General features: G+C 41.9%; 1 protein-coding gene across 1 annotated transcript; it reads left to right on the forward strand.

The window, feature by feature from the left end:
• The first annotated feature begins 236 nt into the window (after positions 1–236).
• LOC122025017 (very-long-chain aldehyde decarbonylase GL1-10-like) lies at positions 237–1,262 on the forward strand. Its single transcript, XM_042583774.1, has 2 exons — positions 237–667; positions 904–1,262. Exons 1-2 carry the CDS (start codon positions 338–340, stop codon positions 1,255–1,257), a joined length of 684 nt encoding a protein of 227 aa, XP_042439708.1. The 5' UTR covers positions 237–337; the 3' UTR covers positions 1,258–1,262.
• The last annotated feature ends 17,957 nt before the right edge of the window (positions 1,263–19,219 follow it).

Consider the following 19,219-nt stretch of genomic DNA (forward strand, 5'->3'; position numbering starts at 1 on the left):
ACCATTTTTTACCGCCGCTTTTTTTCTTTCCCTCTCCCCGAAATTTTTTTGCCGCCGCATTCCCCCCTTACCTTCTCTATCCCTAAGCATTTTCGTCCCTCTTTTCTCACAATCTCTCGCTCACTGGAGCCGCGTAGGAGCAGCAATAGCCGGGAAGAGCGATCACATTTGTCCCCTCCCTCTCTCTCCTCCTTTCTCTGCTCCTCCACTATGGCCATCGCGGCGCCACCAGTGGCGGAGCACTAGACGCGTCAGCCTTTTCCGGCGATTCGGATCCACATCCCCATTGCCGACGGTATCGTCGCTCTCGTTCCGATCGCTTATTGCGCTGCCGGCGATGTTGTCGTATGCGACGCTGGGGGAGGCGGAGGCGGCGTTGGGGCGGAGTCTGACCTTCGCCGAGGACATTTGGTTCCGTTACACCGCACGGATGCCCAACTACCTCCTATTTTACCACAACATCATCTTCCTCTTCGTCATTTTCTCCCTCGCGCCGCTCCAGCTCGCCCTCATCGAACTTGGCTTCCCTGCCTCCGTCTCCTCTTTCAAGATCCAGCCCAAGATCTGCCTCCCGCCGACCTCCTTCTTCCAGTGCTATAAGGACGTCATGCGGGTGTTCCTCCTCATCGTCGACCCGCTTCAACTCTCCTCCTACCCCACCATCAAGGTCTCTTCTTGATTCCTTAGGGTTGCACTGCAATTTGATCTATTTTCTAGGGAGAAAAAAACCTCTTTATTAGTTCAATAACAAGTACCTCACTTTTTTTTTGCATTATTCAATTTGTTATATTTTCTGTTGATATACTTTTTAATTACATAGCCAGATAAAAGCATCATTGTTTTTCTTTCAATCCACTTTCTTGAAGATTTTTGTTCTATCTTTACTAAAAGAGTTATTTGTAGTTTGTGGGGATAAGGACTGGGCTTCCCCTTCCCTCACTATGGGAAGTGGCTTTGCAACTCTTGGTTTACTTCGTGGTGGAGGACTATGGCAACTACTGGATTCACCGACTACTGCACTGCAAATGGGGGTACGAGAAGATACACTGTGTCCACCATGAATTCACGACGCCTATTGGCTTTGCAACACCCTATGCTCATTGGGCGGAGGTGCTGCTCCTTGGGATCCCCTCCTTTGCAGGGCCCGCTATGGTTCCTTGCCACATGATCACCTTCTGGCTTTGGATTGCCCTCCGCCAGCTTGAAGCGATTGAGACCCACAGCGGGTATGGTTCTCATCACACATCTTTCATGTAATGAATTAAGATTGTCTACTACATTTTCGACCTGGCTCTGATCCATTGGATCTGTGTAACTATGCTGCAAGATTTCACAGTAGAATGAGAGACATGTGAGAAGGTGATTTCTTTGACTCATTTAATTAGATCTAGTCCTTTATTTGCTAATACTTCCCCATACTAATTTTTTTTAAGCATGTCAGAATTGTCAAGAATTTCTAATTATATCTGTGTGCTACCTTTCTCATAGTTTATTGCAATGTGTGATAACTATTAGATGTTGCTATTCTTTCTCTCCATTATGTAGTCCTTTGATTAATATTTGTCAATTTTCCATAGTTTTTCACTTTTAGATCTTTCAAGCATCTAGTGACAAGTGCAGATTGGTTAGCACTAAGAGTGTTCTCTTTTGTTTATGAAAGATTGCAGATATCAAGAGAACTAATGGTCTAACAACAGATCTTCAATTGTTTGCTCACAAAATATTACTTATTCCTCTTCCTGGAAGGCATCCACCATTTACTCCAATTCAGTGTAATGGTTCTCTCGATGACAGGTACCTTTTGCCATCATATTTTATGAGGATTAGTTTAAAGACAAATTAATTGTTTTTAGGTAGTAATCAACAATTGATGAATTCCCCTAGGATTAATAAAAGGGTATCTTGCAATGAGCAAAAGGATCATGATTCCACACCATAATATCTGGTCTGCTATTCCTGATATTTGCAATGAGCAAAAGGATTATGAATTTTGGAGAGAGGAATGATCCTCCACACAAAGGAGAGAAGGTAATTGGTAAATAATGATATTATTCACTTTAATAAATCTATCTAGTTTCCATGCTTTAGTCTTGTTTCTCTGGTTGAGTAGGAAGTTCCAGAAGGTGCTCCTTACTATTTAGCTGGTCAGACATTCGTCATAAGTGACACACTTGACAGGTAATCTAGTATAATTGCAAAAAATTTATATCTAATATTGTTGGGACCGAAAAGTAGCTAGAGGGGGGGGGGGGGGGGGGGTGAATAGCTTGTTGCGTGCTAGGTGCTCGTTGTAGCTTGTTTCTTCAGAAATACGCAGCGGAAAATACACAAACAAACTACACAATGCTAACAAGGATGGTTTACTTGGTATCCACCTCACAAGAGGTGACTAGTCCAAGGATCCACACCTACTCACGCACCCTCCACTAAGAAATCACTCCTTTTCGGTAACTACCGAAGGCGGAGAAGCCCTACAAGCTCACAGTACAAGAAGAAAGAAAGGAAAACAAATACAAGCAATAACTTACAGGTTTTACAACTGAAAACCCTAACACTAGCTTTTCTCTTGCTGTAGATCCGCCTCTTGACTTGGAAGACCTCCAAGAACCTTCAAGAACTGGCGGTGAGAACCCTGTGGAGAAGCTCTGTGATTGCTGGTGAGAATCAGAAGAAATGGCTGAGAGTTCTGCCGAAGGAATCGCACGCCTGCAGCCTTTATCTGCGCCAACGGTCAGATCCCGATCGATTGGATTGCTCCCAATCGATCGGGGGAGGCTTTGGATCGATCCACTAATCGATCCAGAGCGCCTCTGTACTCTTCTGGAATAGCCTAGATCGATCGGCTGATCGATCCAGCCTTTATCGCGTAAAAACGCTCCACCCCAATCGATCCACTGATCTATTGGGGGTCTCTGGATCGATCCACTGATCGATCCAAAGGCGTTCTGTGCACTCTGCGACTTGCCCACTCGAGGCTTGTCGCGGGGACCTTCCCAATCGATCGGCCGATCGATCGGCTGATCGATCCAGACTTAGTTTTTGCCCAAAACCAAGTCCCAAGCCCCCAAACCAACATCCGGTCAATCCATGACCTGTTGGTTCATCATGCCTAGTATCCGGTCACCCTTGACCTGCTACGACTCCCTCACCAAGTGTCCGGTCAATCCCTTTGACCCACTTGGACTTTTCCTCATCGTGCCAAGTATCCGGTCACTCCCTTGACCTACTTGGACTTTTCCCTTCTTGCCAAGTATCTGGTCAATCCCTTTGACCTACTTGGACTTTCACCAAATGTCTGGTCAACCTTGACCCATCTGGATTTCCCCGTGTCTGGCTTCACTCGCCAGGACTTCCCTTCTGCTTGGCTTCACAATCTCCCCCTTTTTGATGTTTAACAATACCTTTAAGTTAGGCTAGTCCCATAGCCTCAAACTTCTTTCTCATGCCACTAGGTAATGAGAGCGTAAGTTACAACCTACATTCTCCCTCTAAGAAGGCAGACTCCCTCTTAGATAATGAAGGCCTAACTTAAACCCTACATTCTCCCCTTATTGGCACAAATCCACAAATTCACTTGTTGACAACCCTCCCCTTTGAGACTCTCCCCCTGAAGAGTTGCTCATCGTTGTTCACAACTTCACTCGTTGTGATCAACACGATAATAAAGGTCCCATACCCTTCATTATCAACCCTACATTCTCCCCCAATGTAGACAAATGCCCAACCTTGAGCATTTACAACTTAAACACTGACGAAATCCACTCTCCATTGTAATTAAATGTTCAACCTTGAGCATTAACAAGGTCCAATAACCCAAATGAAGGTCCCATACCCTTCATTTGTATCGAATGCTCATTCATGAGCATATACTAACTTGAACCACTTGAACAATGAGGATATCCACTCTCCATTAAAGTTCAAACGCTCAATCCTTGAGCATGTTCTTAAAAGAAGGTTAACCACCTTCCAACGTTCATGAAAAATAGTTTTCATGTCTTTAAAGAGTACCTCCCCCTAAAGACATGGTCGTGCCTTCTGTCATTGCACCAACAATGACATGGAATCCCTAAACCTTTAGGAAACCCAAATTTAGAAGTTTAAAGGTTCAAATGTTCAAAATTTGAAGCAAACCTCAACCTAAACTTCAACTTAGTCTCCCTTAACCAATCCATCCTTGTTTTCAATATGAAAACACCCTTTTTATATATACAAATGTATTTTGAGGGGTTATGTAACGCCCCGCCCCTCCTGCTAAGGTGACGGGGGTTACTTTAACATACATACCTACTTACTACAGCGGAAGTCTTATTTATAGAAATTAAAAACTTTTCTTTTCTTTAAAATCACCATGACTAATCACCTGGACATATAAAACCACATAGCATACTTAACATGATTTTTAAGTCAGAATACCCAAACACATAATTAAATGTCATGGAGTCATAAAGTAGTAACATAAACTAGGCATAGTTCTTATTAAACAAAAGCAGGTCTTTCTCCTTTAGCCAAGCCACTACCACACACATCCTTTTAGCCCCTCCTGCTGCTCCCCTAGTTCATCCATTCCTTGCTTTTATCTGTGGTACAAGAAAGTAAGCTGTGAGCACTCATGGCTCAGTAAGTTCCTTTCCTACTCACAAAAACCGTATAGCATATCAAAATCACAAGAGATAACGCATGGAGACAAATTCATCATATCATGCAGCATATCATGGCATATCGTAACATAATCGTAAGGTATCATGGCATAATATAACATGGTCATCAAATGCATCCTGGCATATCATAACATCATCATAAATATCATGACATATCGTAACATAATCGTAAGGTATCATAGTATAACATAACATGATCATCAAATGCATCCTGACATATCATAACATCATCATAAATATCATGGCACAATCATAAGGTATATGCAAGGTAAATTTCTAAACATGTATCATGAAAACATATGCAACATGTCTTTTGAAAACTTATAATATACATACTTAAACATAATCTCAACATAAGGGGGGCCCCGGCTTGTACCACATACATAAATGCGCGCATCCTATGTAGGTCCAAGGTAGCAAGTCTTGAACCCTACAAGGCATACATACTAGGCCCATTTCTTAGTCCATCGACCTAGGGGAACTTAGGAGCTCATCCCTAACGAGGCCCATTTCTTAGTCCATCAACCCCGGGGCGCTTATGGAGCCCACCCTTGGTAAAAGCCTTAAAAGTAAAGTAGCATGCCATACATATCATAATTCTTAACCTATCATTCATGTCATATTCATATCATGAAGAGTGCTCCTAGTCCCAACTGATAGGGAAGCAACTCTTAGGCATAACATAAAGCATGTATAATTGGGCACACAGCACATCATGAATTTGGGCACACAGCACATCATGATCACATGCATAATTGGGCACACAACACATCATGAACTTGGGCACATAGCATATCATAAACTTGGGCACATAGCATATCATAAATTTGGGCACATAACATATCATAAATTTGGGCACATAGCACATCATCATGCATAGGTCATAAACATACATAAATGAGTATAGCAGCATGGCATATTCTTATCATATCATAAAGCATTGCATGAGAGGCACATGGGAAATCATAATTAGGTCTCTAACCCTAATATCATGTAGTGGCCGAAACATGTAGTTGTAGCCTAGGTTAGCAAGCAACATAAAAGCATGTGAACCCTAACTATCAAATATCATAAGGAACACCTTGAGCATGTTTAGTTTGGGTTCTAAGCTTCCTAGGTCTTTTACTTATATCATGGCCGAAACTCATCAAGCATCAAATTAGGTTATAAGCAACATACAAACATGTAAACCCTAAACTAATGTCATATCATATACCATAAGGAACAACTTAAGCATGTTTAGTTTGGATTCTAAGTTCTCTAAGCTTTTAACCTTATCATGGCCGAACCCTAGCAAGCATGATTCTAGGTTACAAGTATCATGAAAGTGTTGAACCTTAAATCAATATCATAACCCATATCATGAGGAACATCATAAGCGCATTTAGTTTAAGTTCCAAACTTCCTAAGCCCTTAAATCTAAGGTGGCCGAAACTTGTTAAGCATGGAAACTAGGTTTCTAGTGGCATAAGAGCATGGAAACCATCAACAACTTTCATAGCATTTATTACAAGAAACATCATGAGCATATCTAAGTTGGGTTCTAAGTTCTCTAAGCCCTTAAACTAATGGTGGCCGAAACATGTAAGACATAGACTAGTTTTCATGTGACATAAAAAGCATGGAAACCCTACATAAATTGCATGGCATTTATTACAAGGAACATCATGAGCAAACTTAGTTTAAGTTCTAAGCATCCTAGGTCTTAAAACCTTGTGTGGCCGAAAGTTATAGAGCATGTAACCAAATTTCTATGCAACCAACAAGCATAAGAACATCAAGTTAGTTCCATATCATTTCATCAAGAAGGTCATGAGCATCTTAGACTTGTTTTAAACTTTCCTAGGCCTCAAATCTTAACATGGCCGAATCTTCATAAGCATGGAATAGAGTTCAAATCAACATATAAACATGGGCATATCATATTAGCTTCATATCTTATCTTAGGGAAATCATGGCATGCTTAGTTTTAGATTTAAAACTCTTTTAGGCCCTTAGATCTACCATGGCCGAATGTTCATGAGCATGAAAATGAAGTTCTAATCAACATACAAGTAGGAGAAAATGTTAACAACACCATTAACATAGGGTACATATCATAAGAACAAAAAGGGGAACATGTTTAGTTTGAGTCTTAAGCTTACCTAGTTCTTTTGTTCATGTTTGGCCGAGAGTCTAGGATCATTAATTTAAGTTCTAACTAAACATTCTAGCATAGAAACATTAAGTTAACCTCCTACCATAAGATACATGTCACAAGGAATATGATGAGCATATCTAGTTAGGTTTTAAAATTCCTTAGATCCTTTCTTTTTGTCTTGGCCGAAATCTCCATGAAGCAACCCTAGGTTTTTAAGCAATCTATCTTCATGAAAACCACATGAGCTATTGTACCACAGGTGAGGGGAAGCTTACCTAGTTTTCGCTTGTTGATCCTTAAGGAAGTGGTACCCTTGTGAGGAGGGAGGAGAAGTTTCTCTTCCTTATCTCCCTTTTTGTTTTTCTTCTTCTTGTATGAGGTAGCCCTTGAGACTCCTTGATAGTATTTGTTTTCCTTGGAGAGAAAACCTAAACTTGGCTTTTGGAGATGAGGGAGGAGGGCTCTAGTTCTCGGTGGAGAAAGGAAGGAGGATGAGGAAGAAGAAAATTTTAGAATTTCTCTTTCTCTTTTCTCCTCTAATCCCTTTTATTCAACATGGGAAGGATTATTGTCCCCATTCATTCCCCCCCTTTACTTCACTTTAATTCCCACGAAAATGAGAAGGGAGAGAGGAGAGGAAGGTAATTCACCTTTTGCTTGCTTCTTCTCTTAACCAAGAGGAAGAGGAGGTAAGTCACTTGGTTTTCTCTTGCTCTTTTCTTAGTTTTCTTTTATTTTTCTCCTCTCCTTTAAATAAATTTTTCATTCCTTCCTATCCATGTATTATTCATTATCCTAGTGGTTATCATACATCAATCTATCTTCATTATTTGTGGGAGGTTCAAGGTTCAATCCTTGACCTCACCTCTTTTTATTTCTATTATTTCTTTTTGATTCCTCTTACTTTCATGCTCTAAAGAAAATATTATCCATATACTTATATTAAAATTTCGTGGGTGTTACAGTACCCCATACCTCATAGAAAGTTCATCCTCGAACTTAAAAAAGCTCCGGATACTTTTGTCTCATATCATCTTCTCGTTCCCACGTGGCTTCCTCATACTGTTGATTTTGCCACAGGACCTTTACTAAGGGTACTTCTTTGTTCCTTAGTCTTTTGACGTCTCGATCCAATATCTGTATTGGTCGGCTCTCGTAGGTTAGATCCTCTTGCACTTGTACTGTCCGTGGTTCGACCACTTGGTCCATGCTCGGAATACATTTCTTTAGCATCGAAACGTGGAACACATTGTGAATGGCTGACATCTCTTGAGGTAACTCTATTTCATAAGCTACTTTGCCGATTCTTTTCAGAACCTGGTATGGTCCCACATAGCGCGGGCTTAGCTTTCCCTTCTTACCGAACCTCATTACTGTTAGTTAGAGCCCTAGAACCAATCATTTGATGATTGTATGGACTCATGTATATCATATTCTTGTATATTAATACAGACATTTGTTTGGTTATTATACTTATTTGTATTAGTGCCAAATAGACTAAGTATAATAGCGTCCTTGAGTAGAAAGGTTCATACCTATATCAATCGATTAGTTGAATCGATAGTGAGATGATATAGGGAACACTGCTCTAAATCATTCCTAGTCGAGTATTAACATTTAGGGACAATGTTAATACAATAAGACTAGCATGTAGGTCAGCTCGATGACTTGATCTCACAAGTCATGGATATAGAGATATCAAGCTGACACATGAGTATGCATTAGAGAATGTATACTGAATGACCCGCCATGAGAAAGTATCATGGATCGTTATATGAGTGTCATATACTTTCTCATGTGGCTATTAGTATGACTATTAGTCCTTAGACCTGAAGTCACCATGGATCCCTACATAAGGAGTCATGTACTTTGGTTTCGTCAAACGTCACCCGTAACTGGGTGGACTATAAAGGCGATTACTGGGTATGTAACGAATTATGCAGAGGGATGTGAGTGATGTAGATGGGATCTATCCCTCCCATATGACGGGAGTGACATCGATATTCTTGATAGAGTAAGACCACGAAGTGTATGGCCATACCCAAATGAGTCAATATGAGATATTGAGCTCATTTGATTGAGTGAGTCTACTTGGAGTTCAAGATTTAGATTGGTCAGAGGATGACACGGTCTATGCCTCACATTGATCAATCTAGATGTCTAGGATAGAAGGGCACTTGTCATATATTGTGAGGAGTCACAATTAGTAGTCACAAGGTGATGTTGGATCTCAACATTTCTTGTAACTTGGGTAGCAATGATGTATTGCTAGATGCCGCTCATTGCTTATGTTTCTAAAGGAGTTTAGAAACATTGCCAACGTTACAAGAACCTATTGGGTCACACACAAAGAACAAGTGGATGGAGATTGGGTTCATATGATGAACCAATTGGATTAGGTTCATATGATGCACCAAAGATTAGATTCGAATTAGACTTATTGAGTTAGACTCAATTAGATTCAATTGTTGAATGAGTCTAATTTAAATTTGATTCATTGAGTCAATTTATATTAATGAATTGAGATTCATTAAATTGAAATTGACTTGAATCAAAGGTTGGATTTAACTCAACAAGGAAGAAATTGGTCAATTTTGACTTGACCAAATGGAAGTTGAAACATCAAGTTTGACTTGATGCATTGCCACATCATGTAGGTTGACTCATCTTACATGGCATGACACATCCTTGCCACATCATCACCACCTCATAATGGTGTGCCACCTCATGGAGGTTACACACTCATACCACTTAATGTGGCCGGCCACATTAAATGTGGGGGTTACATTGTGTGGCCGGCCACACATTAGTGAAGGGGGTTTTTGATTTGGTGTGCATTCATTCCATCTTCCTCTCCTTGCTTCTTCCTCCTCTCCCTCTTGAGGTTGCCGTGACATCCATGGTGAGGAGAAGATGTTTTGAGTGGGTTCCAACAAAAAGGAAGGGTGAAGGTCACAAAGGAGGTTACCACTAGTAAGTGTATGAGATTCTTTTGCATCTCCTCTTTTTCCTTCCTTTCTATTTCCCATCCGAGAGCCCTAGAGAGAGTGCTAGCACACTTGGGGTCTCTCTTCTCCATCCTTTGAGTGTAGGAGACACTCCTTGTTCGTGTGGATATCATTAGAGGAGTGTCTACGTTGACACTCTCGAGATCCGGCATACCTTGGACAAGCGGGATTTGCGAGGGCACGCTTCGAAGGTAAAATGGTTTTTCCCTTTGTAGATCTACTGTAGATCGTTGTTTATAACTCGTACTTGTGTTTTCGAAAATTTTACCTTGCACGAGATCCGTGGCTTGGGCGATTCGGGGTTTCCGCGACGCGCGGCCCGAAAAACCCAACAGTGGTATCAGAGCCACGTGCAAGGCTTGTACGAGTTTGTTTTTATTTTTATGAAAATAAAAACCTTCTGTAATTTTCTGTAAAAATCAGTTTTTTTTATGATTTTATGGGTAATTTTTCCGTAGAAGCGAAGCACAAGTGTCTCGGCACTTCTAGGCTTCGGCTACCGGAAAGATCTTTCAAAACCGGCTTCGTTTCGCCCCAAATCCGTTTGGGACAGCGGGCTTGGGTGCCATTAGATCGCAAAGGAGCAACTCACGATGGTTAGATCGTGGGTAGGGGTACTGCTCCTAACCCCGCAAGGGGATTTGCTCCGCGATTGCACCCGAAATCGCTAAAAACGAACCCGCCGGGAAGATTTTTCCGAAACGGCAATGTCTCGGCCCAAATCGTTTTGGGACAGCGGGTTTAGGCGCTGTTGGATCGCAAAGGAACCCTCGCGATGGTTAGATCGCGGGTAGGGGCACTGCCCCTGGGCCCCGCAAGGGGATCCGTTCCGCGATTGCGCCCGAAACCGCTAAACGGGACCGCCGGGAAATTTTACTCGTAAAATTGTAAAAAAAAAAATTATTTTAAATATTATAGAAAATTATGAAAATATATAATTTTGAATTATATATTAATTTTGTGATAGTCATGGCCCAAAAACCCAATATGATTGGATTGTGTTGTAATTCATAATACGGCCTGCGTGCCGTTATGTGTTTGCGCGTGTTGTATGTTTTTATTTTTCCGCGACCTGCGCGTCGTGCCTTTCTCTTATATTCTTGTTGTAAATTAGATTTAGACTCGAATGTAACTCGAGTTTCAAATTGTAATGTACAAATTGGAGCGGTGGAGGGTCCACACGAGACGGAGTTCCGAGGCGGGCACGAGCAACACAAGGTGGTCAAAGGGAGGAGCTTGGAGAAGCTGTTGACCCTAGGTTGACCAATCGATCTTCTCATTGGCTTGAGAAGATCATAGTAGGGTCATGACTAAATCACAAATAAATTAATTAATTGCTTGTGTATGTGATGCATGTTTAATAAGTAATTAATTAATTAGTGCCTTACGATTAGATTAGATCTAAGTCGTGCACATGATGCACCCTTGCGATTAGATTAGATCTAAGTGTGCACAAGATGCATCCTTTTCGATTAGATTAGATCTTGATCGAACCAACTCTAAATGCCTAACCGTGCCGTGATACCTATCACTACCTCGATCACATGTATTGTTGAATCTGCCAAAGCAGAGCTATACATATTATCTTGGTAGGGTACGGAGGGACAATCTTGGTCCCGCCTATTAACGCATGGGTGAATACAAGCTCAATTAGATTGAGTATTCCTAGTTACTCGGTTGGATCGAGTCAACTATAGGCATTATTCCAACGGTTGGAAAAGATAGATTAAAATCACATCTATATTAACTCTCGGGCGTATTAGCCAAAGCTAACTCGAGTTTTAGTATAAATGCAGATATTGATTTTATAAACAAGAGTTTCATAGAGATGTAATTGGTAATCGTTACCTACCGATCATACTAAGCCTTGGGCGTATTAGCCAAAGCTAACTCAAGGGTTAGTATGATGTGGATCTTGTCCCACAAGAATTATAGAATTCAGTGGGAGCATCATTTAATTGAAGGCCTAATTAAATGATTTTAAAAGAATATGATATTTATTTCTGTAAATTTTCTGTTGTAGATAACCATGACGTCAAATACGAACATTTTCTCTCTGCGATCTGTCCTTAAGAAGGACAAGCTCAACGGAGCAAATTTCCTGGACTGGTACAGGAACCTGAGAATAGTTCTCACCCAAGAACGTAAACTGTACGTTCTGGAGCAGCCCATTCCGGAGGCTCCTCCTGCCACTGCCTCGCGAGCAGACCGAGATGCTTACAAGAAGCATCAAGGTGACGCATTAGATGTGTCTTGCCTTATGCTCGCAACCATGAACTCTGAGCTTCAGAAGCAACATGAGTTGATGAGCGCTTACGATATGGTTGAGCATCTTTGTCACCTATATCAAGGACAAGCAAAGCACTGGAAGAGGAACTCCAAAGAATACCTGGAAGATCTTAAGAAGAAGAGAAATAAGATTTCTACTTCAGGTATAAATGTTATAGAAGTCAACCTCTCTATTTCTTCATCGTGGGTATTAGATACCGGATGTGCTTCGCACATTTGTACTAATGTACAAGCGCTGAGGAATAGCAGGGCATTGACGAAGGGTGAGATAGACCTACGAGTAGGCAATGGAGCACGAGTTGCTGCTATTGCTGTAGGAACTTATCATCTATCTCTTCCCTCTGGGCTTGTATTAGAATTAGATGATTGTTGTTATGTGCCTGCCTTGACTAAGAACATAATTTCCGTTTCTTGTTTGGACAAGAAAGGATTTTCGTTTATAATAAAGAACAAATGTTGTTCCGTCTATTTAAACGATATGTTCTATTGTAGTTCACATCTGATAAACGGACTCTATATTCTAGATCTAGAGAGCCCTATCTATAACGTAAATACCAAGAGGTTCAAGTCAAATGACATGAACCAAACATACCTCTGGCACTGTCACTTAGGTCATATAAATGACAAGAGCTTATCCCAGCTCCATAAGGATGGTTTGCTGGACTCATTTGATTTTGAATCATATGAGATATGCGAGTCATGCCTACGAGGCAAGATGACCAAGACTCCCTTTAGTGGGCACAGCAAGAGAGCAACTGATTTGTTAGGACTCATACATAGTGATGTATGTGGCCCTTTCAATGTTGCTGCTAGAGGCGGTTATAGATACTTCATCACATTTACTGATGACTTCAGTAGATACGGTTATGTGTACTTGATGACACATAAGTCTGAATCCTTTGAAAAGTTCAAAGAATTCAAGAATGAAGTACAGAACCAGCTTGGCAAGAGTATTAAGATACTTCGATCAGATTGTGGTGGTGAATACTTAAGCCATGAGTTTCATGACTATTTAGCTGAGTGTGGGATTCTATCCCAACTCACTCCTCCTGGAACACCACAGTGGAATGGTGTATCCGAAAGGAGGAATCGTACCTTATTAGATATGGTACGGTCTATGATGAGTCACACAGATCTTCCGACATATCTATGGGGATATGCTCTAGACACGGCAGCTTTCATTCTCAACTGAGTTCCATCCAAGGCCGTGATAAAGACACCATATAGGATATGGACTGGGAGAGATGCCCAGGTGTCTTTCATGAGGATTTGGGGTTGTGAGGCTTACGTACGACGTCAAGTCTCAGGCAAATTAGGACCCAAATCCGACAAGTGCTATTTCATCGGATATCCCAAGGAAACTAAGGGATATTACTTCTACATTCCCAGTCAGCACAAGGTAGTTGTGGCAAAGACTGAGGTCTTTCTAGAAAGGGACTTTGTTTCTAGAAAGACTAGTGGGAGCACGTTCGATCTTGAAAAAGTTCAAGATGCAAACAATAGCACTGATGCCTCGATGGAAATTGAACTGGAACCACAAAGTGTTGTGGATGATGTTGTTCCACAAGAAGTTGAGGAACAACAACCAGTTCAAGTAGACATACCTCTTTGCAGGTCTGATAGGGTACGTCGTCAGCCTGAGAGATACTCATTTCTCTTGTCTGACCATGATGACGTTATGCTCATAGAGGATGAGCCTACCACCTATCAGAAAGCTGTGATGAGACCAGATTCCGAGAAATGGCTAGAGGCCATGAGATCCGAAATGGAATCCATGTACACCAACCAAGTATGGACTTTGGTTGATCCACCTGAAGGGGTAAAACCCATTGGGTGCAAGTGGGTCTTTAAGAGAAAGACTGACATGGATGGACTTATCTATAAGGGTCGTTTGGTAGCTAAAGGTTTCAAGCAGATTCATGGTATTGACTATGATGAAACCTTTTCTCCAGTAGCGATGTTTAAGTCCATTCGGATCATGCTTGCTATTGCAGCCTACCATGACTATGAGATATGGCAGATGGATGTCAAAACCGCATTTCTGAATGGAAACCTACTCGAGGATGTGTACATGACACAACCTGAGGGTTTTATAGATCCACAGCATACTAGCAGAGTATGCAAGCTGCATAGGTCCATTTATGGACTAAAGCAAACTTCTCGGAGCTGGAATCTTCGATTCGATGATGCAATCAAACAGTTTGGTTTCATCAAGAACGAAGATGAACCTTGTGTCTACAAGAAGGTTGTAGGGGACATAGTTGTCTTCCTCATATTGTATGTGGATGACATACTACTCATTGGGAAGGACATCCCTATGCTTCAGTCTGTCAAGACCTGGCTAGGGAGTTACTTCTCAATGAAGGACTTAGGTGAGACATCCCGCATTCTAGGGATTCAGATCTATAGAGATAGATCTAAGAGATTGCTTGGCCTAAGTCAGAGTACATACATTGATAAGGTACTCCTTCGGTTTGCCATGCAGAACTCCAAGAAGGGATTTCTGCCGATGTCACATGGCGTGAGTCTTTCGAAGACTCAAAGTCCCTCTTCTAGAGAGGAGAGAGACCGCATGGATAAGATCCCTTATGCCTCAGCCATAGGATCGATCATGTACGCCATGCTATGTACTCGACCTGACGTCTCGTATGCTTTGAGCATGACGAGCAGATACCAGTCTGATCCAGGTGAAAGTCACTGGATAGCGGTCAAGAATATTCTTAAGTACTTAAGAAGGACTAAAGAATATTTCTTGATATATGGAGGCAATGATGAGCTAGCTGTAAAGGGTTACAGTGATGCTAGCTTCCAGACCGACCAGGATGACTATAGATCGCAGTCGGGGTTCGTATTTTGCATTAATGGTGGTGCTGTCAGCTGGAAGAGTTCGAAGCAGGATACAGTAGCTGATTCTACAACAGAAGTTCTGCATCAGAGGCAGCAAAGGAGGCAGTTTGGATCCGTAAGTTCATCACTGAACTTGGGGTGGTTCCCAGTATCGCTGACCCTATTGAGCTCTACTGTGACAACAATGGAGCTATAGCACAGGCGAAGGAACCTCGCTCACACCAGCGGACCAAGCATATACTACGGCGCTTCCATCTCATTCGAGAGATTATCGATAGAGGAGATGTGAAGATTTGCAGAGTACCTTCAGAGGCTAACATCGCAGATCCCTTGACCAAGGCTTTGGCACAGAGGAAGCATGATGGTCACACTAGGTCATTAGGCCTTAGAGGCTATACTGATTGGCACTAGTGCTAGTGGGAGATTGTTAGTTAGAGCCCTAGAGCCAATCATTTGATGATTGTATGGACTCATGTATATCATATTCTTGTATATTAATACAGGCATTTGTTTGGTTATTATACTTATTTGTATTAGTGCCAAATAGACTAAGTATAATAGCGTCCTTGAGTAGAAAGGTTCATACCTATATCAATCGATTAGTTGAATCGATAGTGAGATGATATAGGGAACACTGCTCTAAATCATTCCTAGTCGAGTATTAACATTCAGGGATAATGTTAATACAATAAGACTAGCATGTAGGTCAGCTCGATGACTTGATCTCACAAGTCATGGATATAGAGATATCAAGCTGACACATGGGTATGCATTAGAGAATGTATACTGAATGACCCGCCATGAGAAAGTATCATGGATCGTTATATGAGTGTCATATACTTTCTCATGTGGCTATTAGTATGACTATTAGTCCTTAGACCTGAAGTCACCATGGATCCCTACATAAGGAGTCATGTACTTTGGTTTCGTCAAACGTCACCCGTAACTGGGTGGACTATAAAGGCGATTACTGGGTATGTAACGAATTATGCAGAGGGATGTGAGTGATGTAGATGGGATCTATCCCTCCCATATGACAGGAGCGACATCGATATTCTTGATAGAGTAAGACCACGAAGTGTATGTCCATACCCAAATGAGTCAATATGAGATATTGAGCTCATTTGATTGAGTGAGTCTACTTGGAGTTCAAGATTTAGATTGGTCAGAGGATGACACGCTCTATGCCTCACATTGATCAATCTAGATGTCTAGGATAGAAGGGCACTTGTCATATATTGTGAGGAGTCACAATTAGTAGTCACAAGGTGATGTTGGATCTCAACATTTCTTGTAACTTGGGTAGCAATGATGTATTGCTAGATGCCGCTCATTGCTTATGTTTCTAAAGGAGTTTAGAAACATTGCCAACGTTACAAGAACCTATTGGGTCACATACAAAGAACAAGTGGATGGAGATTGGGTTCATATGATGAACCAATTGGATTAGGTTCATATGATGCACCAAAGATTAGATTCGAATTAGACTTATTGAGTTATACTCAATTAGATTCAATTGTTGAATGAGTCTAATTTAAATTTGATTCATTGAGTCAATTTATATTAATGAATTGAGATTCATTAAATTGAAATTGACTTGAATCAAAGGTTGGATTTAACTCAACAAGGAAGAAATTGGTCAATTTTGACTTGACCAAATGGAAGTTGAAACATCAAGTTTGACTTGATGCATTGCCACATCATGTAGGTTGACTCATCTTACATGGCATGACACATCCTTGCCACATCATCACCACCTCATAATGGTGTGCCACCTCATGGAGGTTACACACTCATACCACTTAATGTGGCCGGCCACATTAAATGTGGGGGTTACATTGTGTGGCCGGCCACACATTAGTGAAGGGGGTTTTTGATTTGGTGTGCATTCATTCCATCTTCCTCTCCTTGCTTCTTCCTCCTCTCCCTCTTGAGGTTGCCGTGACATCCATGGTGAGGAGAAGATGTTTTGAGTGGGTTCCAACAAAAAGGAAGGGTGAAGGTCACAAAGGAGGTTACCACTAGTAAGTGTATGAGATTCTTTTGCATCTCCTCTTTTTCCTTCCTTTCTATTTCCCATCCGAGAGCCCTAGAGAGAGTGCTAGCACACTTGGGGTCTCTCTTCTCCATCCTTTGAGTGTAGGAGACACTCCTTGTTCGTGTGGATATCATTAGAGGAGTGTCTACGTTGACACTCTCGAGATCCGGCGTACCTTGGACAAGCGGGATTTGCGAGGGCACGCTTCGAAGGTAAAATGGTTTTTCCCTTTGTAGATCTACTGTAGATCGTTGTTTATAACTCGTACTTGTGTTTTCGAAAATTTTACCTTGCACGAGATCCGTGGCTTGGGCGATTCGGGGTTTCCGCGACGTGAAAAGCGGTTTTCGCGGCCCGAAAAACCCAACAATTACTCCTTTCATGGGGGCTATCTTGAGAAATACTGAGTCTCCGACACTGAACTCCAATGGCCTTCGTTGCTTATCCGCATAATTCTTCTGTCGACTCTGAGCAGTTTCTATTCTTTGGCGGATATTCTGTATAACACGGGTGGTGTTATCGATAAGCTCTGTTCGAAATCCCATATATTTCTTTTCACCACCTTCGTACCAACATATAGGGGATCTACATTTTCTACCATACAGAGCCTCGTAGGGCGCCATCCCAATAGTAGCCTGGTAGCTATTGTTGTAAGTGAATTCCGCTAAGCATAAATATCGGCACTAGCTTCCTTTGAAGTCTAAGGCGCAAGCTCGTAGCATGTCTTCTAGCACTTGGTTCACCCTCTCTGTCTGTCCGTCGGTTTGAGGGTGGATGGCAGTACTGAATAATAGCTTCGTGCCAAGAGCCTTCTGAACACATTCCCAAAAATGTGAAACAAAGCGACCATCTCTGTCGAAGATGATGGTCTTAGGGGTCCCATGTAGTCTAATAATTTCCTTGACATATAATTGAGCCAGTTGCTCAATTGAATGAGTCATCTTAATTGCCAAAAATGGGCGGATTTGGTTAATCTATCCACGATTACCCATATAGCGTCATAGCCGTTTGTTGTCTTGGGTAATCCTGAAATAAAGTCCATAGAGATATTTTCCCATTTCCATTCTGGAATTTGGACAGGCTGCAGTAGTCCTCCCGGCTTCTGGTGTTCTGCTTTAATCCTCTGACAGGTCAGGCAGGCACTGACGTACTGAGCCACATCTCTTTTCATACCGGACCACCAGAATTTCTTTTTCAAATCCTGGTACATTTTGGTGGATCCCGGATGCATTGCATAGGGCGTTGAATGAGCTTCTTCTAACACCTTTCCTCGCAACTCGGGATCCTCGGGAATACATAATCGATCCCTGAGGTATAATATTCCACTGTTCGCTATTCGGAACCCATCATTCTTTCCTTCTAAGATCTCTTGTTTAATCCTTTGGAGGCTTTGGTCACTGGTTTGCTTCTCTAATATATTGTCGAATAGGGTGGGTGCTATGGTCAGGGTGGAGAGTTGCCCAGACATAATCTCGACCCCATGACACGAAATGTTTCTCGGTTTCCTGATAGATTCGACCACTGGTTTGCCTTCAGTATTAAATAAAACTTTAGCATATTGGCTAGAAATAGGTGGCTGACCTGTGATGACAGTAGAGGCATTCGCCACATCTTCTCCGGTAAGTGAGAAAACCCTGGCGTTCATTGTAGTTGGCGGGGCTTCTAATCTCCCTTGGCTGATCGAAGTCCCTTCTATAGTAGTTTGCATCTGGTGTAGCTATGGAGGGGCACTCCTGTTCTGATTATTCTGCTAGGGTGGTACTTGAAACTGAGTAGGACAGTCTCTGGCCAAATGTCCTTCCCGTCCGCAATTATAGCATTTTCTTGTACCTTTGTGACATAAACCGGAATGCAGCTTCCCACAAATAGTACACTGAGGGTACTTCGGTTGCTTAATCACTGGTCCACCTTTAGCATTGTCCCACTGCTTCCTTTTCCCGGTAGGGGTTCCTTTCCAGCCTGTTTTGGTACTCTGAGGTCTCTGTCCTTCTGCTCGTGCCTGATTCTTATTCTCGTTCATTGCTTTCTGATAGTGTTATGTAATTAGGGCACTGCTGACCAGTTCCTCTGTAGTCTGCGGCCTATTAATTCTGTCGGCCACATTCAGTGCTATCTCAGGTCAGAGCATTTTCAGCATCAGTCTGACCCTTTCTCTTTCTGTGCGAACTAACTCTGGACAAAGGCGTGCTAGACGGTTGAAGCGCTTTACTGCTTCGTTTACTGATAAGTCACCTTGCCG

The sequence above is a fragment of the Zingiber officinale genome, chromosome 9B (assembly GCF_018446385.1).
Source record: "Zingiber officinale cultivar Zhangliang chromosome 9B, Zo_v1.1, whole genome shotgun sequence".
Classification (NCBI taxonomy): domain Eukaryota; kingdom Viridiplantae; phylum Streptophyta; class Magnoliopsida; order Zingiberales; family Zingiberaceae; genus Zingiber; species Zingiber officinale.